The sequence below is a fragment of the Mesoplodon densirostris genome, chromosome 3 (genome assembly GCF_025265405.1).
Source record: "Mesoplodon densirostris isolate mMesDen1 chromosome 3, mMesDen1 primary haplotype, whole genome shotgun sequence".
NCBI classification, from domain to species: Eukaryota; Metazoa; Chordata; class Mammalia; order Artiodactyla; family Ziphiidae; genus Mesoplodon; species Mesoplodon densirostris.
This window is the reverse complement of record NC_082663.1, coordinates 100,602,655-100,627,608: the sequence shown is the minus strand read 5'-3', so window position 1 is coordinate 100,627,608 and position 24,954 is coordinate 100,602,655. Positions and strand designations below refer to the sequence as shown.

Genomic DNA, 24,954 nt, shown 5'->3' with positions numbered 1-24,954 from the left:
GCCAATTTTTCTAGCCACCCAAAATGCAAGTCCTTGTGTAACAGGGAAGAGCCAAATCTGACTACATGTTGGATCTGTTTCTCTTACTTTAACTTTCGCTTCCTGTTACTTTTGATCACTACAAGGATACTGTCTATATACACCATGGTCTGCCTCAGGGAACCCTGCCCCTCTGCCTGAATGTTAAACCAGAGTGCCTTTGTTCAGGGAACATCCTGACCCTGTCCACCTGTGGATGGCTGCAAGAAAGAAGAAATTAACACATTCCCTCTCCTAGGCTGGCCATTCCAGGGGATATTTGCAAATCTTATGGCCTTTTTACTTTACTTCCTCATCTCCTCCCCTTCTCTGTTTTATAAAAGAAACTGGCATCCAAACCCCGATAAGATGGTTTTTCGGAGACACTAGTCTACCATCTTCTCGGTCTGCCAGCTTTCCGAATAAAGTGGCACTCCTTGCCTCAACACCTCGTCTCCGATTTACTGGCCTGTCATGCGGCGAGCAGAGCGAGCTTGGACTCGGTAACAGAAGGAATGTAGCAGGATTTAAAGTATATATTATAACAATCATCAGAAATATGTAACAAAAAATGTAATAGGATTTCACAGGAGGTAAGTTTACTTACGAAGAACTGTGGTGTGTTTTCAGTGAGAATCAAAGATTTTACAGTATGGAGGAACATCGGATTTAAAGGGGGTCCCCCTAATAACGTGTCGATGTTTCTACTAGATTAGTTGCTGTGACTACTGTCGTTAGACAAAGCACAGTGGGAAGCTGATTATAAATCACAAAAGGCCCGTTCATGTTTAGGTTTCAAAAGAAGAGGTTTCCTTACCAAAGACTTCGTTCATAAAGCTGCTTTTAACAGACGCTATTCAAAGACGTCATTATTTCAGAAGAGTTGGGAATCCACTTTCTGAAAAAGTCAGTGCCATCTAGGATTCTTCGTAACTGTCTTTGTTACTGGCCTGGCAAAGCTTTGAACAGCCTATAGTCTGTCAGAAAGAAAGGGTTTATCTCCTCCGGATATATTATGTCCTAGCTAAAGAACTTTGATAAAATTATAAATTCTCTTTGGGAAACTTACAGCGTTTCTGAGCTAAAACAGTAAGTAGAGAGAATCAGTCTTGGGACTTAGATCATCTTTAGAAGACAACAAAAGGTCATCCACATTTTGGTTACATGTAGAATCACTGAGAAATTTATAGTCTATGAGGTCGTGGTTGTGGAATTGTGAAAAGCAAGAGTGTACCTCTGAAATTCTAAGCATAACTGTCCAGGATAATTACTGATTTTCCCAGGAAAAGGTAAACAAGCATCAACTATTTGATCTAGAGGAAAATGTCAAATGGTGGAATTTCCTGGGAGAATCATCAACTCATCAATAGAAGGTATCGAACAACAGTTTACATCCCAAGACTTGCCCCCAAAGCCTCACCTTGCTGTGTCCACTAATTCTAAACTATAACATCCATGTAATTCATATAGTGATCCATGTGCAATCCTAATCAACACTCCTCTCCGCCTAAAGTTAAAAGACCTGCCTTGAACCAAACTTCAAAATCTCAATAAATATCCCAACTTTGTCCTCTCTCTGAGACACCATTAAGACACTTTTGTGGTAGTGTTCTTTCTTACTGCAGTAAACAATAAACTCAGCTTTGTCGTATCCACAGACTGTTTAGCTGATGTGGGGGAACGAGCATTTGACTGTCCCTGGAGATTAAGGATTATGTCTTATTTATTTTTGTTTTTTACAATACCTAATGAAACTTAAGATACCCAGTAAACACTTTAAAATGTTGCAACTTAATATTTGCTGAATAAATGAATGATTGCAATATTTCTGAATTCTTGAATGTTAGACAAGTTGGCAAGGCTCTTTCTAAGAGGAGGTAGTTCTCATGAATGGTGGTACCACCCCTCTAGGGAGACTTTGGATTAGGATTGCCAGATTAAGCATTTAAAAATACAGGGAGGGGTTCCCTGGTGGCGCAGTGATTAAGAATCCGCCTGCCAATGCAGGGTTTGAGCCCTGGTCCGGGATGATCCCCCATGCCGTGGAACAGCTAAGCCCGAGCGCCACAGCTACTGAGCCTGTGCTCTAGAGCCCAAGAGCCACAACTACTGAGCCCACGAGCCACAACTACTGAAGCCCGCGCACCTAGAGCCCATGCTCCACAGCAAAGAGAAGCCACGTCAATGAGAAGCCCGAGCACTGCAATGAAGAGTAGCCCCCGCTCACAGCAACAAGAGAAAGCCTGCAAGCAGCAACGAAGACCCAACACAGCCAAAAATAAAGTAAATAAATTTTTAAAAATAAATAAATAAATAAAAATTAAAAAAATAAAAATACAGGGAGCTGGAGCACAGAGGATTTTTATGGCAATGAAACTACTCTGTAAGATGTACGTACTACTCAATACATGTCATCATACATTTGTCCAAACCCATAAAATGTACAACACCAAGAGTGAATGGTAATGTAAACTATGGTCTTGAGGTGATAATGATGTGTCAGTGGAGGTGCATCAGTTGTAGGAAATGTAACTTTCTAGTAGGAGACGTTGATAATGGGGGAGGCTATGTATGTGCAGGGGACAGGTGTATATGGGAAATCTCTGTACTTTCCTCTTAATTTTGCTGTGTACCTAAAATTGCTCTACAAGAAAAAAATCTATTAAAAAAATACAGGAAGCCCAGTTAAGTTTCAATTTCAGACAAACAATAAAGTATTTTTAGTATACGTGTATCCCATATAATATTTGGAACATACTTACATAAAAATTATTCTGAAATGATATGAAATCCAAATGTTATCTGACAATCCTATTTAGGATATGTACAGGGTATATTTGGTTGACATGTTGTGAGATGGGGGGCAGTGGGGTGTGTGAGCCCTGTTGGCAGAGGCCAGGAACACTTAATGTCCTGAAATTATGGGACAGTTCCATGCAACAAAAAACTGTCCCACCAAAAATGCCAATAGCACCATTTGTGAAAACTGGCAGACTTGCTGGGTAGGAAAAAAACTTTTCCTCTACCCTCTTCCGTATACTAATTGGGGGCATGCAAATTAAAGTGACAAAAGACAGATTAACAGGAGAAAAACAGTATATTTGTATGCATAATGGAACTAACAAAAGAAGTAGCTAGCTCATTAACTCCTTGAAGTTAGAGGCTTATATACCTGACTCAGTAAGAGAAAAGGAGAGAGGAGAAAAGACTTCTTTGGGAAGAATTATAAGTTTATTTAAGAGAGACAAATGGGTTTTAGGAGAACAAAGGAGAGATAGAAGTCTGTGATAATGTTTTTCTAAGCAGGTACCCTGTGGTCTTTCCTCTTAAAGGTTATAAATCTCACCAGAGAGGGGATTTATAATAGATTTACTCTTGGCTTCCTTCCTGGGAGTAAAAGCTGCGCCAGAAGAGGGAATTTATGGCAACCTCATTACCCAAAAGTTTCTGCTTTTAATAAAAGAAGCTCCAAGGCAGCTTCTTTCTTTATCTGTTGAATCTCAAATGTCTTTAGTTTAAAATAATCTTTAGGGCCTCCCTGGTGGCGCAGTGGTTGAGAGTCCGCCTGCCGATGCAGGGGATACGGGTTCGTGCCCCGGTCTGGGAGGATCCCATATGCCGCGGAGCAGCTGGGCCCGTGAGCCATGGCCGCTGAGCCTGCGCGTCCGGAGCCTGCGCGTCCGGAGCCTGTGCTCCGCAATGGGAGAGGCCACAACAGCGAGAGGCCCGCATACCGCAAAAAAAAAAAAAAAAAAAAAAAGCGTTTAAAATAATCTTTATACCACCTCTGGGGTTCTGAGTGGATCCCCATAGACTCTTTTGTTTGGGCCGTGCCGTGAGGCATGTGGGGCTCAGTTCCCTGACCAGGGATGGAACCCGCCCCCTGCAGTAGAAGCTTGGAGTCCCAACCACTGGACCGCAAGGAAAGTCCCTTCCATAGGCTCTTATTTGTGAATTTTCTTTCTTCTTTAATGTCTTTTGTGTACAATCTTTGGAAAGAATATTCTTAATTATAAGCAGAATCTGGTAATAACTTTTCCTACTTATCTTTAGAGGAAGTCAGCTGTGATACACTGGAAAAGACAGAAATTGAAGCCTACGGTTTGAATGTGTCTAAATAACTTCTTTTCTGTACTATAGACTCTCATAATAGTGCATAGGGTACTCTTTTTAATCAGTCCTGTATTTCCTTTTTTAAAAGTAAAAATCCAAGGGTCAATGTACTCAAAGTTAGAATTATGAACAATTTCTTCATTCATTAATAACATTGAAAAACCAGTGTGGTTCTTTTTCTCAATTTATATAATAAAAAGGTACTGTCAACTGAAAAATATTGCACAACCTAAAAGTTTTTGCCCCCCACCCCCCAAAAAAGGTAGTTGGAACACGAAGAGATTACTGCTAATTAAAGAAAATCAGACATGTCAAATTAATGAATTTAGCACTTTTCTATATATGGGAAGATGCAAGAGTCTGGGCTTATTGAAATTGTTCCTTTGATATGCACCTTAACTATCTAGGGCCAGTATCCTGCTTTTCTCCATCCTGAATCCCCTCAGGGTGCACAGTCGGGGACAGCTGCAGTGGCTGATGGCTAGATGGCCTCAACATCTTTGTTTACTGATATGGCAGGCCCTCAGCCACAGTACAATGAATATTCTTTGAGTTGGGAAGTTACTAATTAGTAGTACTCCTTCACAACATATGACATGGTCACAGTCTGAACGAAAAACAGTTGTTCTGTTTTTCTAAGTTTTTGAGTTTTGCAGGGATCCAAGGTCTGAAAAATTAGGTTACACTTTCCCAAATATCAGCACTTTTTTAGTGTTTTACTTAAAACCTCATTGAGAAGTATAGAGATGCTTAATGTGACCCAATTCAAAACTGAATGAAAAGAAAAACAAATATCATAATTAGGAATAGTTGTTAGAAACACTTTCAGCTAACTTATTTGGGATAGAAACATCCATGCCTTTCGTTCCCTTAGGTATATATCTGGGGGTCATACAGGAGAATTCCAGGAAAAGTTAGCGGCTACTACAAGAAATCTGTAGTTCTCCCAAACTGACTGGAATCCAAAACACAAAGCTACCTTAAACAGTTTTATTTTCATAAAATATTTTCATATGCTCATGTTTTGGTTTTTGAAGTTCTGTTTGCTATTCAAGTCTGAGATTTTTCTTGTCTTAGTCCTCAGTTTTTGAGTTTTATCTCAGTTTAAATGAAATCTGCTCATATTGGAAGTTCCTCAAGCAAATATTTTCTGGTTGTATTATACTTTTTCCCAGTGAATAATGTAGCAGACCGTTTGGTAGCCTACCTAAAAGCCATTTCCAGTCCCCTCCTTTCTTGTACTTCTTTATCTAAGGCTAAAAAGCCAGTTATTCATTCACTTCCCAGCCTCCCTTGAAGCTAGGTGTTAGCAATGTGACCCAATTTTGGCCATGGAAATACAATAGGAAGTTTGCTTGGTAACTTCCCAGAAAGATTTTCCTCACTGGTAAAAGAAAAGTAGAAAGTGAGGACAATGCCTCTTTCCTTTCCCATCCTTCCTGCTTTGTTTTCTGGTGAGGAAAAATCTGGAGCTGCTATAGTCAACGTGTGCCCATCAGGAGAAATCCCACATTTTGTTGCTGTACCATCCTGGAACTATTTTTATTGTATGACACACTTATATGTCTTTATTATTTAAGCCACCACTGGCTGCCTAGTCTGTTAAGTACAGCCTAAAACAGACTATATAAATATTATTTATGTATTAGAGTATTTACTATATCTGTCATGTTTACATTTGTTGATAAGGAAACATATGGTTATGTTCCATTTGTTCCTCCCCTGGAATGACTGCCAGAAAGTTGAAAAGGTTCTGTGGAAACCTTTGGAGCAATCTAATATTTCAATAAGAAAGGAAGAGGGGAACATATAGACAATTGCAGTCGCTCTATATAGAAACATCATTAAAGGGATCCCTAACTAGGAACTGCCATATTAATATGAATATGACTTCTAAAACTCAATAAGTTTCTAATCCTATCCCATCTCTTACATGTACTCCTTTTTTAAATAGCTTTATTGAGACACAATTCATATATTATAAAATTCATACTGCCTCTTTGGAAAGGATTAGCATCCCACTTTGCAGAAAAGGTGAAAACTATCAGGTTGAACATTTCTTGCCCCACCTCTATCCTCTCTAACCAAAGGTCTCTATTTCTACACTTACCATTGACCATTCCAACCCCTCCACCCTGGATTCCTTATATCCTTGGTTTTTAAACTCCATCAAGAACGTTTAATATCTTTACATTTATGTAAGGAGGTAGCTCTTAGATGGGCCTTTCCAAAGGAGCCATAAGCAATAGGGCGTGACCCAAATGGGGTTAGCTAAGCAGTGTGGTCAGACAGCAAGAGGCCTGGGCAGGGCAAGATTGCTGACTAGACTGACCGCAGCAGGGCTTGGCAAGTTTAGGAGACTCAACAGGCTTTAAGGCTTCTTCAAAAGGTAGCAATCAAGGTCAGAGAAGCAAACTAATTAGACCCTTCAGGACAGTGCTCCAGAGCCAGTGCTACAAAGAACTTGTTCTCTGACTGAAGCCTAGGAAACCATTGCCCTTTTGTCAGTTGTAGTCTAAGTATTCTCCAGTCACCATCTTTCCCTGTCAGAGCTTTCTAGATATTGGGGAAAACTAAAACAAACATTAAAACAAAAAGATTTTAAAAAGAAGTATGGGGGAAAGGAAAGAAGGAAGGAAAGAAAAAAGAAAAAGGAAGGAAGGCAAGGAAAAAAAAGAAGATACTGTCTTCATCTATTCAAGAGCTCTCAGTGTCCAAGTCAGATTCAAGGCTTGGCTGAAGGACTGAGTCCCTCATGGTGGGCTAATTCTTCCAAGCCCTTATAATTTTCTTCATAGTTTTCCTTTCAGTTTCTGCCTTGAGAAGAGGACAATAAGTACAAAGGCAAAGACAATTTATAGATATTGCTGCCAGTTGATGCCTCCTTATGTCCTTTTTATGCATTTAGAAGGTCACCAGTGATCTAAAATCCTAAATCCAATACCAATGCTCTCTTCTTAGACTAATTATTTTCACAATCTGAGAAGCATACTGTTTTTCAAGCAACATGCTTCTTAAAGTCCCTGCTATGTTTCCTTGATGCCTCTCCCATCCGCCTGACTACATTAGAGGAGCTGACCCCTGATTACTACTATTGGGTAGTCACTAAGCTTTAGTTTTTGGTTCTTCATTCCTTGCTTTCTTCACCCTCTCTCCTTAGAAACTACCTTTCTTCCTGAGGGTCAACTCCTGATACTTTTAATGTCTCTTTCTTGGTTTTATATTACTAGCTCTGTAATCATTCCTTAGCTCCAATCCCATTTCTCCAACTATCTTCCACCATGGATGTCCCACGATTACTTCAAACACTGAAATTAGTCTTAGTCTTGCCTACCCAAAATGGCTTGTCCTGCTATAGTCTCCTTATTTTTCACACATTAGTAAAACACCAGTCATCTAATGCTGTCAATGAGCAGCCTGTCTCCATTCCTACTCTTCTATGAGAAAAGTTCAAAATCTTATCTCCCTTCTTTTCCAAGATAACAACTTTCTAGGAAGAATAGTAAGCAAACAAATGTACCATGTTCGACACCATACATCATTATCAACGAGAGAAATTTAGAAACAGGTAAAAAATAACATCCTATATATTTTTAAATTTTTTTGAAAATCACAAACTTGAGGATTTTTTTTTCAGAAATAAATACTGTTAAAGTGACCTTTTCATGTATAGCAAAAGGGCATTTCTTTTATCTACCTCTGGCTCTTAAGATTTAGAAGGAAAAAAGTCCTATTTACTAAAAATCCATTATTGGTTCAGACAGATGTGCTTTAACTGAAGCACTGTTTACAACCTGGAACTCTCTCTGTGGATGCTTTTGATCCAGAAACTATAATCAAAAGCCTCTGCACTGAGCATATGGCAATGTACTTCCAGAACACAGGAAAATTGTGGCCATCTGAATTCCTGGCAATTTCAGCTACAGAAAAGTGTTTTTTTAAGAAAGCTGCTTACTGAATTTCCCTCTTAAAAAGGTTCTCTTTTTCTTTCCTCTGTTGTATGGAAAGGAAAAATCAGCAGGTAAAGTCAGAATAAGTAATTTATTCATTTTTCAACTCTGTTTTCTTTTACTTGCTCAGAGCTCTATTATACATTTTCTGTGGAATTAATTTTCTACCTGGTGTCTATACTTTTATTTTTTAAAATCCTACAGGCAAGAATTGAACCAAGTTATGTTGAATTATGTAAAAAGCACTTTTCAGGAATGGTATTCTTACCTTTCTCCCATAGTTAATGCTGTTCCCTCTGCTACTTCACATGTTAATATTTCCCAAAGATTCAGGAAAATTGGAACTCTCGTGCTGGTTGGACTGTAAGTTACCATGTATTAGCCTTGTGATCCAAAGTGACAGAAACAGAATTAAAACTCAAACTAATTTAAGGGTTGGGGGAAGCAGGTGGGGAAGATTTTGGTCTTACATAATTGGGTAAGATGGGCACTACACAGGACTGGACCAAGGGTTCAAGTGAGATTGTCATGACATCCTCTTATTCCCAATCAAAAATGAACATTAGGGCTTCCCTGGTGGCGCAGTGGTTGAGAGTCCGCCTGCCGATGCAGGGGACACGGGTTTGTGCCCTGGTCCGGGAAGATCCCACATGCCGCGGAGCGGCTGGGCCCGTGAGCCATGGCCGCCGAGCCTGCACGTCCGGAGCCTGTGCTCCGCGACGGGAGAGGCCACAACAGTGAGAGGCCCGCGTACCGCAAAAAAAAAAAAAAAAAGAACTTTTGCTTTTCTGTCTTTCTTCTTTCCTAAAACACTCAGACATCATTCTATGTTCAGAGATGGTGGTCCTTTCTTTCAAAAATGTAACCGGGGCCTCCGGGGGCCTCCCTGGTGGCGCAGTGGTTAAGAGTCCGCCTGCCGATGCAGGGGATACGGGTTCGTGCCCCGGTCTGGGAGGATCCCATATGCCGCGGAGCGGCTGGGCCCGTGAGCCATGGCCGCTGGGCCTGCGCATCCGGAGCCTGTGCTTGGCAACGGGAGAGGCCACAACAGTGAGAGGCCCACATACGGCAAAAAGAAAAAAAAAAAAAAAAAAAAAAAATGTAACCGTTCCCTGCCAGCTACAGCAGAGAAATCCCAGAGAAGGGTTCTGATTGACCCAGGGGTCCATCCCTGAGTCAATCACTGTGGCCAGGGAACCTAAAATGAGCAGTATAGCCTAGAGGTTAATAGCATGTACTCTGATGGAATTTTGTAGATTTATGTAATCTCCTTTTAGTGTACTCTCTGATACTTGCCAGGCTCATAATCCCATTTTCATGGGAAGTCCCACTGCCATTTCCCCAGTTCAGTGTAGGGCCCTGGAGCCTAAGCGTTGACCAGTGAGAGGCAGCCCAGGCTCTGGCTGTTCATTGCTCTTTTCATCCATCCCTATATAACAGCTATTTCCACTTCCCTAGGTAGAAGAGGAAAAAAATAAGGATATACTCTCAGTCCACTTCTCTCTAAATTTGGGATTATTTGTGAGAATTCTAATGATTTGATTTTAGCTTTCAAGGATTGCTTCTGGTAAATACAAGTAGAGCCACACTAAGCTTCAGCAAAATCTTCCACTTGTATATTGGTTGTAACTTTTTCTGGTTTATCTCTGTGCCTTTCCTAACGTAGCTGTTACTAAAAAAATTTTGCTGGTAAAAGATAATAATAATAATTTATATTGGGACTTCCCTGGCGGTGCAGTGGTTAGGAATCCGCCTGCCAATGAAGGGGACATGGGTTCAAGCCCTGATCCAGGAAGATCCCACATGCCCTGGAGCAACTAAGACTGTGCGCCACAACTGCTGAGCCTGCGCTCTAGAGCCTGAGAGCCACAACTATTGAGCCCACGTGCCACAACTACTGAAGCCCGTGCTCCTAGAGCCCATGCTCTGCAACGGGAGAAGCCACCGCAATGAGAAGCCCATGCACTGCAACGAAGAGTAGCTCCCGCTCGCCACAACTAGAGAATGCCCATGTGCAGCAATGAAGACCCAACGCAGCCAAAAATAAATAAATAAATTATATATATATATATATATATATATATATATATATACTTTTATTTATATATACTTATTTATATATAATTTATATATATAAATAAATAAATATGTATGATTTATATAGAGAGTGTTACTTAATTAGATATTGGTGGACAGAGTGTATGACTCAACCTCACTCCCCCATCTTCATGCAGAATTAGCCTCGGCTTATATTGCACAATTAAAGGAGCCACTCAAGTGACTCTCACCTAGACATAGATTGCTTCAAGGGTACTTGCTATGTTGTCCTAGGCAGAAAAGAGGCTGGCAGTTTCTTTTATGGGAAAATTTTGTGTCCTGCCTCATCAGTTATTCTATAATACATACATGAGTGAGTGCAAGCATAGATCTGATAAGCTTTTTTTTTTTCTTTTTTTTTTTTTTTTTTTCTTTTTTTTTGCGGTATGCGGGCCTCTCACTGCCGTGGCCTCTCCCGTTGCGGAGCACAGGCTCCGGACGCGCAGGCCCAGCGGCCATGGCTCACGGGCCCAGCCGCTCCGCGGCATATGGGATCCTCCCAGACCGGGGCACGAACCCGTATCCCCTGCATCGGCAGGCGGACTCTTAACCACTGCGCCACCAGGGAGGCCCTGATAAGCTTTTTTAATAATCTAATTGGGTAAAAAACCTTTTTCCCCGTGCACACATCTTCTGTTTTCTTTGCTTTCAGAATATATGTCTTTTGTAATTATTCCTTCCCATGTTTGAGAAACATTCCCCAAATGTCTGTTCATTCATTTACCTCCCTATCTTGTCTTACTGTTTCAGCTAGGAGGAAGTGGTAGGCTCTGATCATTTACCGAATCATAGTACCCCCTCTTTTTTTCTTCAGACAATTTTTTTTAGAGAAGTTTTAGCTTCACAACAAAATTAAGAGGCAGAAGCAGAGATTTCCCAAATAGCCCTGCCCTCACACATGCACAGCCTCCTCATTATCAACATCCCTAACCAGAGCGCTACATTTGTTACAACTGATGAACCTACACTGACACAGCATAATCACCAAAATCCATGGTTTGGACAAATGTAGAATGACATGTACCCATTTTGACAGTACAGAGTATTTTCAACACGCTTTTAAAAAGCCTCCGTGTTCCATCTAGTCATCCCTTACCGCCAACCCCTGGCAATGACCGACCTCTTTACTGCCTGCATAGTTTTGTTTCTTTCAGAACATCGTATAGTTGGAAATCATACAGTGTGTAGCCTTTTCAGGCTGACTTCTTTCACTTAATAATATGCATTTAAGGTTCCTCCATGACTCATCATGGTTTAACAGCTCACTTCTTTTCAGCACTGAATGATATTCCACATTCCTGATGTACCACAGTTTATTTACCTGTTAACCTACTGAAAGACAGAGTGTTTACCTCTAAGTTTTGGCAAGTGTAAACAAAGCTGTTATAAACATTTGTGTGCATGTTTTTGTATGGAAATAGTTTTTAACTATTTTGGGTAAATTCTGAGGGGCATGATTGCTGGATCGCATGGTAAGAGTACATTTAGTTTTGTAAGAAACTGCCAAACTATCTTCCAATGTGACCGTACAATTTTGCGTTCTCAGCAGCAATGCATGAGAGTTCCTGTTGCTCCACATCCTCTACAGAATTTGGTGTTGCCAGTGTTCCAGATTTTGGCCATTCTAATAGACATGTAGTAGTATCTCATTGTTGTTTTATTCTGCATTCCCTCATGACATATGATGTGAAGCATTTTTCATATGCTTATTTGACATCTATATATCTTCTTTGGTGAGGTGTCTTTTAAGGGCTTTGGCCCATTTTTCAATCAGGCTGTTTGTTTTCTTATTGTTGAGTTTTAAGAGTTCTTTATTTGTGATAACAATCGTTTATTAGAAGTATCTTTTGCAAATATTTTTTTCCCAGTCTGTGATTTGTCTTCTCATTCTTCTGACATTGTCTTTCACAGACCAGAAGTTTTTTATTTTACTGAAATTCAGCTTATCCATCGGTTCTTTCATGGATCATGCCTTTGGTATTGTATCTAAGAAGTCGTCTTCAATCCAAAGGTCATCTAGGTTTCTCCTGTGTTACCTGTTATGAGTTTTATAGTTTTGTATTTTAATTTTGGGTCTGTGATCCTTTTTTTTTTTTTTTTTTGCTGTACGCGGGCCTCTCACTGTTGTGGCCTCTCCCGTTGCGGAGCACAGGCTCCGGACGCGCAGGCCCAGCGGCCATGGCTCACGGGCCCAGCCGCTCCGCGGCATATGGGATCCTCCCAGACCGGGGCACGAACCCGTGTCCCCTGCATCGGCAGGCGGACCCTCAACCACTGCGCCACCAGGGAAGCCCTGTGATCCATTTTGAGTTAGATTTTGTGAAAGGTGTAAGGTCTGTGTCTAGACTAATTTTTTTGCACATAGTTGTCCAGTTTTTCCAGCACCATCTTTGGTCCATTGTATTGCCTTTGCTCCTCTGTCAAAGATCAGTGGACTATAGATCACGGTCTATTTCTGCATTCTCTGTTCTGTTCCAGTGATCTATTTGTCTTTTCTTTCCCCCAAACCACACTGTCTTTATTACTGTAGCTGTACAGTAAGTCTTGAAATCAGATAGCATCAGTCCTTCAGCTTTGTTTTTCTCCTTCAATATTGTTTTGGCTATTCTGGGTATTTTGCCTCCCATAAAAATTTAGAGTCAATTTGTCAATGTCCACAGAATAACTTGCCGGGATTTTGATTAGAATAATCCCTCCACTTCATTACTGTCCCAGAGCCCAATGCTCTCAAGTTGCTCCCGGCTAAACAAAACTGCCTGCTGCTGTCTTCCACATGGCCTCTCCTTTGCCTTTCAAAATTACATCTCTTGACTTCTGCTTCCCCCTTAATGAAAATTCCAGTAGGTGTTAGAAGACCCATAATCTGATGCATGTGACTTATTGGTAGTTCCAAAACATTCCAAGAAGTATTTGCCTTTAACCAAGTGAACACCTATAATTGTCTGTGTATCAGGGAGTTTTCTGGTTGGAGATGTTTATTTTACCATTTGGTAAAACCTGCCCTTTATAGTCTGGGCGTGGGTCAAGGTAAGGAGGTGAGCTTTCCTTCCATCTTGAGGAAGGAGGAGAAAATTGTTTTGGGAAGATGGTTCTTTTTACCAGCTGATCACTGAAGACTCAACTTAAAGAAGTCCTGTCTCTTCTTATCTTGCCAGCTAGGGAGTAAATAGTAGGCCCTGACTGAATTCGCTTTGGGATTCAGAGGGCTTTGGAGAACACTTAAAGGGCCTTTGCAGCCCAAGAGATCTGAGTTCAAATCTTTGGGTGGCAATATGACCTTGGGCAAGTTATTTAATTTCTTTGAGTTTAGGTTTCTTCATTTGTAAAACAGAGATATTACCCTTAGAGTGTTGTTGAGATTTAAATGAGATAAATAAAATACCTATTACAGTGCAGAGCGGGTGTTTAATAAACACTAGCTTTTATTAAAAATTGCCCTTTAATTGTTTATGGGTGGAAAACCCTCCAGTTGAGCAAGTGAGGGTGAGCCAATAGTATTTAATGGCCAATAGTATTTAATCTTCAAATATTAGAGGTATGGGAATTAATTTTTCTATAGTAACAGTATTATAAATAATGGCTAGGGTCCTATACCATTGCTCAAATATCTATTTAACCTATAACATTCTTGATGGAGTTTGCTATAGTAAGGTTGCTGTTGGCAATACAGGCAGGCTTCTGGGGCAGTCAATATCTTAGATGCTCAGAGATCCTCATTATTTTTGTGAGATAACGAGTTCAGAACACTTACATGAAATTCCAGCAACACAGTCCCCCTGATTCAGCCTTTGTTATAGGATTAGGAACTCTTTTCTTCTGACCTCCCTCATCTGTTGGGTGTTGGCTGTGGGGATGGAAGCCCCTCTTGGTGGGTCCCTTGGCACAGGCCCTAGGAGGAAAGGGATTTATATTAATGAGTTTAGGATGGCAGGGAGGAGGGTAATGACAGGGATGTCAGTAAATAAGCTAGTGAGAAAGAGGCATGATTACTTCTCCATCTGAGCTGACTTCCTATATGCTCCTCCCCCACCCAAAAAAATCTCAGAGTTTAGCCTGTTTGCTTTTCCTTACACTGTAACCACCCCTCAAGTCTGATAAAAGTCCCCTTTCCCTTTAAGACCAGCACTGAAGAGAGCATATCCCTTTGTCCTGCCAGTCCCCAAAACCACAGTACTTTGGCTTTCTAAGAGATTTTGTTGCTAGCAATAAGGCAAAATAAGGCAAAATTTTATTTAAAAAAAGACTTCCTTTTTCAGACCCATCCTTCCTCTTTTATTTCTTAGAAATAAAGCTGAAGAATAAAACTAAAGAAACTACAGGGAAAAAAAGAATGAAAGAAACTAAAGGGAAAAACCACAAAGGCACATAGCCTTTGAGCATCCAAAGAACAGAATAACAAAATTCAATTACAGTTCAGGGAATAGTTAGATTCAAGAATTCCCCTGGACTTTTTGTGTTAGGAGGTGGACTTGTGGCCTTTGGGCAGAGGGGACGGGGAAGGGAGGATGAAAGACATAATTTACCTCCATCTCTTCCATTTCCTTATCTTACTAATTTTGCTACAAGATCAGAGTTATGCTCAAGTTGCATAAGAAGTCAGGACTGGATTTAGGATTGAATAGAACCTTGTTAAGCGGGAGGTGAGTGACATTACAGGGTGATCTATGAAGAGCAGCAGTTTGAAAGTAAAGGGATTGTCTATGGCCACTTCTCCAAGGTAGTTCTTCAGGGACTCTTTTTATATATATGTAAGTCAGGTCCTGTCTATATTCAGGGTTCAACTATTAGTGAGGATCTACTCTGTGCTATGATAAATATTGGGGAATCAGGGATACAATACATGTATTTAAAGATGCTTGTGTAATCATCAACATGAAATGTTTTACTAATTAAGCTGAGTGGTCATGCAGTACAACAACCAGTCTGCACAGCAAAAACGATTTCATAGATCATAGAGCAGTAGAGGATCCTTCCTATACATCAGGGGTCGGCAAACTTTTTCTCTAATGGGCCAAACAGTAAATATTTTGCTTTGCAGGATATATAGTCTCTGTTGAAACTACTCAGCTCTGCAGTTGTAGTGTGAAAGCAGCCATAGACAATATCTAAATGCCTATGCATTGTTATGTTCCAATGAGTTTTACTAATGGACATGGGAATTTCATATAATTTTCATGTATCATGAGATATTTTTCTTCTATTGATTTTTTTCAACCATTTAAAAATGTAAAAAACATTCTCAGCTAAAGGACTATATAAAACCAGACAGCAGGCCGTAGTTGTAGTGGAATAAATCGATATAGTAAAAGGATTTAGTTGTTTCATTGAAACAGTTCATCTGCTAAACATCAAAGATAGGTTGTTGAATGGGCATTTTTTTCTGAATAAGAGTAAAAGGAATGTCCTCACTTTTCATTAGTTGTTGTACTGTAGTCCCATAGTTTTGGATACAGACTGGGACGGCCTCAGAACATTTGTGGCGTCTCAAACATCACTGGAAAATTTGATTTGGACTGAGGTTTGACACTATATGGAAAACTTTAGAAGGAATAAGTATATGTCAAAAGGTTAGATTTAATTTAATAATAATAATAATGAGTAGCTAACATCTATTGAATTCTGACTATGTGCTAAACACTGTGCTCATTTAATCTTCATGATAATTGTATGAAGAAAGTCTATTACTATCCCCACTTTATAGATAAGGAAAGTAAAGCACGAAGAGATTAAGCAACTTGTCTAAATGACTGATTAGGCCAGGAGTCAAACTCTTGTTTATTTCAAGGATGAAGGAATTTAATAAACACTAACAGATGTTTGTATGGAAATATGTTAATATAAATGTTTCAGACATTACATGAAATTTCTAAAAATCTTATATGTTCTGGTATAAGTCATAATTCTAGTTATTACTTTAAAATGTATATCTCAGATAACTAAATTTCCTTGTAAATTGCATTATTATGAACTTTCATCAAATCTTTAACCATGGTCATTTTAAAGTCTTTTGTCATTTACAGACAGTTCTGGGTGTACTCTGATGCTTTTGCAAAAATGTTCCTATAAAAGGGTTTCATCTTCAAGGAATTCATGGAAAAGACTCTGACAAGTACAGGTTTCTGGTAACTGACTATACTGCTGAACTGAATGAATAAGCATTTTCAGAACTCTAATGGAAAACTGATGAATTCATTAAAGTGCTAACAAAAGATCAAGATGAAAAAAAATTAATTACATGGGACTGAGTGAATTGATGAGGATGATTATAATTTTTGTGGCTTTGTTTGAATAAAAAAAAAAAACTAACAGATGTTTATCAGGAATAAAAATGCCAAGCAAAATGTGTTGATAATCAGGTTAAACTTGTTAATTTTACAGATGAAGAAAACAAAGTTTACGAGACATTTTCCATGGTCACACAGCAAACGACAGATCAGGAGTAGATCTCAGATTTTCTAACTACTAGGTCCCTTAGTTTCTTTTATTCTGCTAAACAGTATGCCCTTCAAAACCAAAAGATAGGCAGAATAGAATGAGTAAACATGTTAAACTTTGGGCTATACACAGAATTTATGTGGAATATAGAAAAATCTTGATTTAAGATCTAAAATATAAAATTAAGTTAAAGTCATTTAAAATAAAATCTGAATTAATAATTAAAACACAAATTAAACTGTAAGTATATTAGACGTCAATAAAATAGGTTTTTTTTTTTAAGACAAGTTAAGTTTTAAATCCCTCATTTTTATGAGGAGGCTGGGATAAATAATGCAATTCATTTACATCTTTCAAATTAAAAAAAGGGAGGTGGCTCTTAAATTTATTTTTTAAAAAGTTTTTATTAGAGTTGGTTTACAATATTGCATTAGTTTCTGCTGTACAGCAAGGTATATCTGTTATACATATATCCACTAATTTTTAGATTCTTTTCTTAAACTTATTTTTTAAGTAACTTTTTTTTATTGCTAAACGAAGTATATGTACACTGCAAAAAACTTAGGGAAAGCAAAAGGAAATAAAATTACCAGTACTCCTCCTATCCAAGTAATAGTGTGAACTTTTTGGGGGGTTGTTTGTGTTGCTTTCTGTTTTTTGTTTTTTTTACCACAAGAAAAGGGTATAAAAATCAAAATCAGTTCAGCAATTTTTTTTTAAAAAACTACTTTTATTTTTGGTGGGTAGTTCCCATTTACATTCACTCATTTAACATTTTCTGAACACCTAGGTTGGAAAGGGCACTGCGCTAGACACTTGGGATACAGGACAGTTTGTCCCTAAGAGGGTACCTGGGAGGAGACATAAACAGACGTTTATCAATAATAATACAAAACTTGTGTTAAAATACAACTAGAGTTGAATCTCACAGTTGAGACTGTGACACTAAACATTCTGGAATTGTTAGGTTTTTCCAAAACAGCTCAACGCAGGGCGGGTGCAGTACTGTTATCAGCACTACTTCAAAACGAATGTTAAGTTAAACATTGGTGAAAACCCTTCATTTTAGTACCTGTCAAATGTTTAAACCTTTCAAAATTTTCCTTTTTAGCGAACTGGGAAGGCGCGTCCGGCCGGGGTAACCATTGCGCGGGGACAGAGACACTGCAGGGTTCACATTCACTTGGAGTATTCGCGGGACTCCTAGGGGAGCGGTGCTTGTTGGGGCTTGTAGTCTTTACCAGGACCGAAGACACCGCAACTGCATTTATAACGCACTTCTCCCTTTTAAGCTTTCTGGCCCAACAGTCAGATTAAGCCCTAACCTAAAGCATAAGTTGACAACACTTACCACTTCCAAGGCTCTTTAGGTTTTTACTAGGTTCCTTACGTTCAACATTCAAACGCACACCGTCTCTCACAAGCCTCAAAGAGATTGGTCTGTCCTCGGCAGTGGGCGGAGCCTTAGGTGGACTGGATCTCTGGATTGGCCAACATCTCACTCGAAGAGGCGTTTTCCACTTGCCTTTCTGTAGACTGTGGTAAAAAAGTCAACCCTTTCCCGCAGTGTTCCTTTTCGCCGCGAGAATCTCGCGATATTTCCGCCAAAGGGACCTAGCGACGCGTAGAGAGCCGCGGAGGCCAGTGGGGGTGGCCGGCTCCGGAGCAGGGGAGAGTCAGGTCAGGGGGGCGAGGACGAGCGGGTGCTGCTTGCGCCACTTGGGTTCGGTCCGGGCCAGCCACCCAAAACCCAGAGGAAGTGTTGTGGACGGCGTGTCCCTCCTGGCCGGTGAGTCGGCCCGGGGTCGCGGCCGCTGGGTCGACCCCGAGTTTCACCTGGGCCCGCGCGGGTTGTGACAGGTGCGCGGACGAGCGCGGCGCTCCGCCCGCTCGCCGGTCCGCCCCCTCCGGGCCTCGCCCGCGGGGGCTCGGGATGAGCTGCGGGCCGCAGCTGAGCGGCTCCCGCTCCTGGCGCCTGGCGCTGCCGTCGTCTCCTCCCAAGAGCGGCCGCCGCCCGTGAGGGAAAGAGGGAGGGAAGCGGCCGTTGACCCCGGGCATGAGCCGGACGCGACATCCGTTGCTGGATTAAGGCGCCGACATGAACCTGCACCAGGTGCTGACCGGGGCTGTGAACCCCGGCGACCACTGCTTCTCCGTGGGCAGCGTCGGCGACCAGCGCTTCACGGTGAGTGAGGGAGGCTCCCGCGTCGCCCGTTGCGAGTCCGCGCCCCTGAGTCAGCCGGGCTCGGCCCAGAGTGACGGGCAGAGGCCGAGAAAGCCTCGTCGCCCTCGCGGGGTGTCCCCTACGGAGGTCCCAGCTCCTTAGGGCCGGCGGAACTGGCCTTTGAGAACGAAGGAGGCAATAACGCTTCGGTCATTGAGTTACTTAATGTACAGAGGCTAAACTCGGAAGTTAAAATGTTTTGTAGGATTTTTAAAGTTTTTAATCTGACGTCGTTGGGCTGGGGAGGTTTACTAAAATCGTTTATCCGAGAATCGTTGGTGTGTAATGTGTGTGTGGGCTTTTTATTGCCCCACTCCATAGGCTCTAATTGTCAAGTTGAGGAATAGTTGGGATTGGATTCATTTCTTCCTCTAAGTTTAGGTCAAGTGTCTTTGTAGTTTAAAAGAGTGGGTGTCTTAAAAACAGGTGGGTGTCTTAAAAACAGGCAGCTGTCAACAACTAGCGCTGAGTGAAAACAGTGCTTTTCACTTATTTTTCTTTAAATTCACTGGGAATAACTTTGGAAAGAAAAAACTGTTTTTCGTAAATGGTTCACTCCTGCCATCGTTTGAATTCCATATGTAACAGTTCAGTAGTCCTGGGAGGCTTATATTTATTTTAGATTGTTCACATTAATTACTAAAAGTTGCATTACTGTTTCTCAGTAAAATTCCTCTTTGGTGTGTAGTGGTAATTCCAGGTTAAAGTTTAAATGAAAGTGTCTTGTTTTTCATTTGTTTTCCCCAGATAGTGAAAGGAAGAGGGCCCCAAACTTTTGCTACTTACCAGCATATTGACATTTTCTGCCTTAACTATAGCGTTTTTTTAAAAGAATTAAGTATAGTTTTTATAATAATTTCAAGCTATAAGTCAGTATTGCACATGATAGCCTATATCTGAATATATGTATAGCGCTCATGATTTTTGCTACAACTTGAATAGCTATCTCTTAGTTGTGATTAAAACTTAATTTTGCATAAAAAAGTGAAACAAAATAAACACCTTAATAGATGCCCCAGGTTTTCTTCTCAAACGATTTTGACTTTTTTTGGTCATCTTTATCAGTCGGAATAAATAATAGGAAAAAAATAGTAGTCATTATTTAACATGGCGTAGGCATTTAATACCTGAATTGTGCTTTTAGATCTGTGCCAACCAAGTACTTTGCTTTCGAATAGAGTCTGTACCTCCACTGTAGAGTGACTCATACACACCTTAACTTGCACTTGACACTAGCAGTTTTAGAGATTCTAATTCTAAATGTTGACCTCGCCTCAATGCTCAAGAGGAGAGTGAACTCTGAGGGTCTCAGTGGGCAACCGTAGTTTCCCTGCAGTTGAACATTGCTCACTGCTCTTTCTTTATTTAGAAAATAAAGATCATCCTAAGAAGATTTTGCTAGTGGGAGATTATAGGATGGTAACATTACATTCTCTGCCATCTCCTAAAATTATATGCGTGCTTCCTCAAATGTAAGTTCTAACAGCTTTTTCTGAGAAGGCATTCAGAATCTGTGTAAGCCGTGGTATGAACTTCAAAGCATATACAATATGATGGCCTATTGATACATCTAGATGATCCTTCTAAGTGTATATAAAATCTTGGTGAATGCTTCTGTTATTTTCAAGGAGAGATGAGTTAATGTACCAAAGATAAGGCTACCCTACACCATCATGTAGCTTGTTGCACAGTTCTACTGAATTTTAGAGTCTGTTTCGATAGACCAGGCTTTAATCATCTCCCACCAAGCCTACTGTAGATTTCTTCCAGATCTCAGGAAATAAGGTAAAAATAAACATTTTGTTGTTATTTAATATAAAGAGATCCCAGGTCTCTATAATTTTGGTGATAGTTTATTAACAATCACCTTTTTTCCTTTGCAGCTAATCCATCCCTGACTCTCTAACATTAAATTGATATTCCGCTATAAACCAAGTTTCTTGCCCTCAGTCTACTGGACACTATATACATCTTAAATTTATCTCTCTGGAAATTACTGTCTTTGCTAAAATGTAGAATCTGTTGTTTACTCCTTGAATTTTGTTTTTAACCTCTTTTGATTTTGGCTTCTTTTTCTTTTCATAGAAAGAGAGCAAACATTAATGGTAGATGGTATGTGCAGACTAAAAAACTCTCTCCAAATTCCAGTTTTACTTGAGCTAGGGACGTGAAATCTTCCTCTTGCAGGCCCACTTGAAGAATTACTTTGTTTGTCCTGTTACATTATGCCTTCTCTAAAGACAGACTTTACATTCGTAATTCATCTCTTTGCATGTTTGCAGATAACTTATTTGTTCTTGTTTTGAAAGATTACAAGAGATGAGATCCTGTTTTCTGAATACAGTCTGATAGGTTTTAAATTGAAATGAAGTTGAGTGCCATTTCTCATGGATTCTTGATTTTAAAATATGAAATTACTAATATAGTTAGTATATGTAAGTATTAGATATTTTTTTACTACTTAAACTGGCATCAAACAATTTTGACTTTTCTCTTAATAAGAAAGCTTCTAGTAGGCAGTGACCTTTTCTCTTATACTTTCAAAGCACTTTATTTGCACTTTCATTACATTAGTGACCTGTCTTGCCTTGTGTATGTCTTCCACAGTTTCATTGTGAGTGCCTGGAACAGTGATTGAAGTACTGGTGTCACCTAATAGTAGAGTCATTACCTGAGTTTGATGTCCAACTTAGTCCTTATAGTTAGTTATGTATCCGTGGGCAAGTTCTTTTACATTCTTTGAATTTCTTTTTTTCTTATCCGTAAAGTGGGGCTAAAGAACTTATTCATAGGGTTGTTACATGAGAAAGTGCTAAGTTCATTGCTTAGTACCTGTAAAACCCTTAAAAATGTCAGTTATTATAAAGGCTAAACTCATTATAATGCATAGCACATAAAAAGTGCTTGATAAATACTGGTTGAATTGATGACTGATAGATAAAGAAGCCTTATTGCTATATAATTAAAAATTGTGTTTTTTAAAAAATGTTTTTAATAATTTAGATTTGAGTCCAAATAAAGTACTTCAATTAAAGTTTAAAATTTTTTTTCCCAAGTCATTTATTACGCATTTTGCCATAAATATCAGGTGAGTAACCAGGAGAGATTTCAGATATCTAAAGCAAAAATTCTTTGGTTTTTCTTTATTTACATGAATTTTTCTCTCACTCCTTTTCCCTTGTTAATCTCATACTGTCTTTAGAGCGAAAGTATATGAGCAACCTGGTCCTGATCTGTTGACAACTTTTGTTTTTAGAATAAAAATTTTATTTGTAAAAGACAAATAATAAGTTAAAAACAGGCATAGTTAGTTAGAATCTGGATTTTCTAATGTTTCTGTGCATGCTAGTGACATGTGCTTTAATATACAATAGATTATCCATAATTGGTGTTGAAATTGTGTTTTTACTGAAATGGAAAGGGAGGTAATTTCCAAGAGGCAGATTGTGTTAATATTTAGGACTTGTTGTCTCTAGTTTGGAATTCAAATGCCTTTGTTATACGAGGGATAACAAACATGTAATAACTCCGGACTCCCTTTTGTATTAGACAACTCTGTGTTCCCAGCCAAGGGGACCCAGATTAGAAGTCAAAAGACTGACTGCAGCTATCTGGGTGTTGGTAGAGAAATGGAGGCTGAGTTAGCATTCTCCTTCTTTCTGTAATAGTAAGCATCCTTTAGTTTAACTTTTTGTTTTGTTCACTGTAGGGAAACCTTTATAGGAGGTTCTTTTTTTGGAGAAGCACGTTAATGTTTGTGGATGGAGAGATACAGGAGGGGAAAGTTTGATACTGTTTGTATCTGGAGAAAGAGAATGATTTTTGTGGTGCTCATATGCTATTACGAGTACAAATTGGACTTCTTTTTAAATATTTAGCCTATTTTAAAATTTTATGTTTTTCTTTTTTTTTTTTTTTTTTTTTTTTTTTTTCTTTTTGCGGTATGCGGGCCTCTCACTGTTGTGGCCTCTCCCGTTGCGGAGCACAGGCTCCGGATGCGCAGGCCCAGCGGCCATGGCTCACGGGCCCAGCCGCTCCGCGGCATATGGGATCCTCCCAGACCGGGGCACGAACCCGTATCCCCTGCATCGGCAGGCGGACTCTTAACCACTGCGCCACCAGGGAGGCCCAAAATTTTATGTTTTAAATAGTATTAACGTACCTTTAAAATTATTGAAGTAATACGAATTCTTAATGTTGTGTTTAAAAAAATGAGAATAACGTTAATTACAACATGCCAAACATAACTCATTTAACCAGGAAGTATACCAGGAAGAAATTCTTTGGGATATTTACCTGGTGTGGTTGGTTAAAACAAAACAGTGAAAACAGGAAATCTAAGTGTTGTACAGAAATCACAGGATTTCCAAATTAGAATGCTGACTGTTGCAGCCTTGGGTAATTTTTGAATATTGGAGAAGGTTGTCTGTCAAATTTAAAGTTAAGAATCATGTTTCAGTTGTATGCTTGAAAGCACACATATGAACTCAGTTCTTTCTTTGCACCTTGTTTGGTCTCAAAGTTAGTAAACCCAATATTATATATGCCTAGTAAAAGGATTTTCATTTCTCAATTTAATTTTCGTTGCTTAGTAATAGGTTATTCTGATTACAGATCTTTTGACAGAAGCAGCTAGTGTACCAATTACAATATATACATATTAATTTTGAAGCTTAGGTAGTGTGGCAATTTATTTGATAAACCAGTGCTGTTCTTATTGTTTTGATAGTAATAGGGCACCTTGAAATGAATTTTTCAGAACAATTTATTTTGGAAAAAATCTATAAAACTAGTTTTAGTTTCTGGTTTAGAAAGTTATGTATAGTATTACATCTTAGGTTTTTATTTAAAACCAGGTAGATGGGTTATTTTTATTTACGAATTTAGTAAAGATGGATTATTTTAAAATCACACACAGCCCATTTTGTTTATTTTTCTTCTTTATTTTGTTTATGTGTGACTTACATTGATTGACTTTTAAAATTGAAGTACAGTTGATTCATAATACTGTGTTGGGTTCAGGTGTCCAGCAAAGTGATTTGGAGATATGTGTGTGCGTGTGTGTGTGTGTGTGTGTATACACACACAAACATATATATGAATATGTTCTATTATAGGTTATTACAAGAATATTGGTCCCTGTATTATAGTAAATCCTTTTGCTTATCTGTTTTATGTATAGTAGTTTGTATCTGTTAATTCCATACTCCTAATTTATCACTTGCCCCCCTCCCTTTTCCCTTTGGTAACCATAAGCTTGTTTTCTATGTCTGTGAGTCTGTTTCTGTTTTATATATGGATTCATTTGTATTATTTTTTAGATTACACATATAAGTAATATCATACAATATTTGTCTTTCTCTCTATGACTTCACTTAGTATGATATTCTCTAGGTCCATTCATGTCACTGCAAATGGCAATATTTCATTCTTTTTTATGTCTGAGTAATATTCCATTGTATATATATACCACATCTTTATCCATTCATCTGTTGTTTTTTTTTTTAATTTTATTTTACAAATTTAATCAGTTATACATATACATATGTTCCCATATCCCCTCCCTTTTGCGTCTCCCTCCCACCCTCCCTATCCCACCCCTCCAGGCGGTCACAAAGAACCGAGCTGATCTCCCTGTGCTATGCGGCTGCTTCCCACTAGCAATCTACCTTACGTTTGGTAGTGTATATATGTCCATGCCGCTCTTCCACTTTGTCACAGCTTACCCTTCCCCCTCCCCATATCCTCAAGTCCATGCTCTAGTAGGTCTGTGTCTTTATTCCTGTCTTACCCCTATGTTCTTGATGACATTTTTTTCTTAAATTCCATATATATGTGTCAGCATACAGTATTTGTCTTTCTCTTTCTGACTTCACTCTGTATGACAGACTCTAGGTCCATCCACCTCATTACAAATAGCTCAATTTCATTTCTTTTTATGGCTGAGTAATATTCCATTGTATATATGTGCCACATCTTCTTTACCCATTCATCCGATGATGGACACTTAGGTTGTTTCCATCTCCGGGCTATTGTAAATAGGGCTGCTATGAACATTTTGGTACATGTCTCTTTTTGAATTACGGTTTTCTCAGGGTATATGCCCAGTAGTGGGAT

General features: G+C 39.3%; 1 protein-coding gene and 1 long non-coding RNA gene across 2 annotated transcripts in view; one reads left to right on the top strand and one right to left on the bottom strand.

Annotated features, from left to right (window-relative positions):
- The window catches only part of LOC132485359 (uncharacterized), a 50,342-nt gene extending 32,278 nt beyond the window's left edge, over positions 1-18,064 (bottom strand). The window contains exons 1-2 of the long non-coding RNA XR_009531404.1: positions 17,965-18,064; positions 13,930-14,067 (exon numbers count right to left, since the gene is read on the bottom strand). This is a non-coding gene — a long non-coding RNA (uncharacterized LOC132485359). The remainder of the gene's footprint in view (positions 1-13,929; positions 14,068-17,964) is intronic.
- Positions 18,065-18,228: 164 nt separating this feature from the next.
- LOC132486291 (dmX-like protein 1) overlaps positions 18,229-24,954 on the top strand; it is a 59,104-nt gene continuing 52,378 nt past the window's right edge. Inside the window, 1 exon segment of the mRNA XM_060093280.1 lies at positions 18,229-18,798. Within this exon segment, the coding sequence (XP_059949263.1) occupies positions 18,712-18,798 (87 nt within the window). The 5' untranslated portion in view covers positions 18,229-18,711.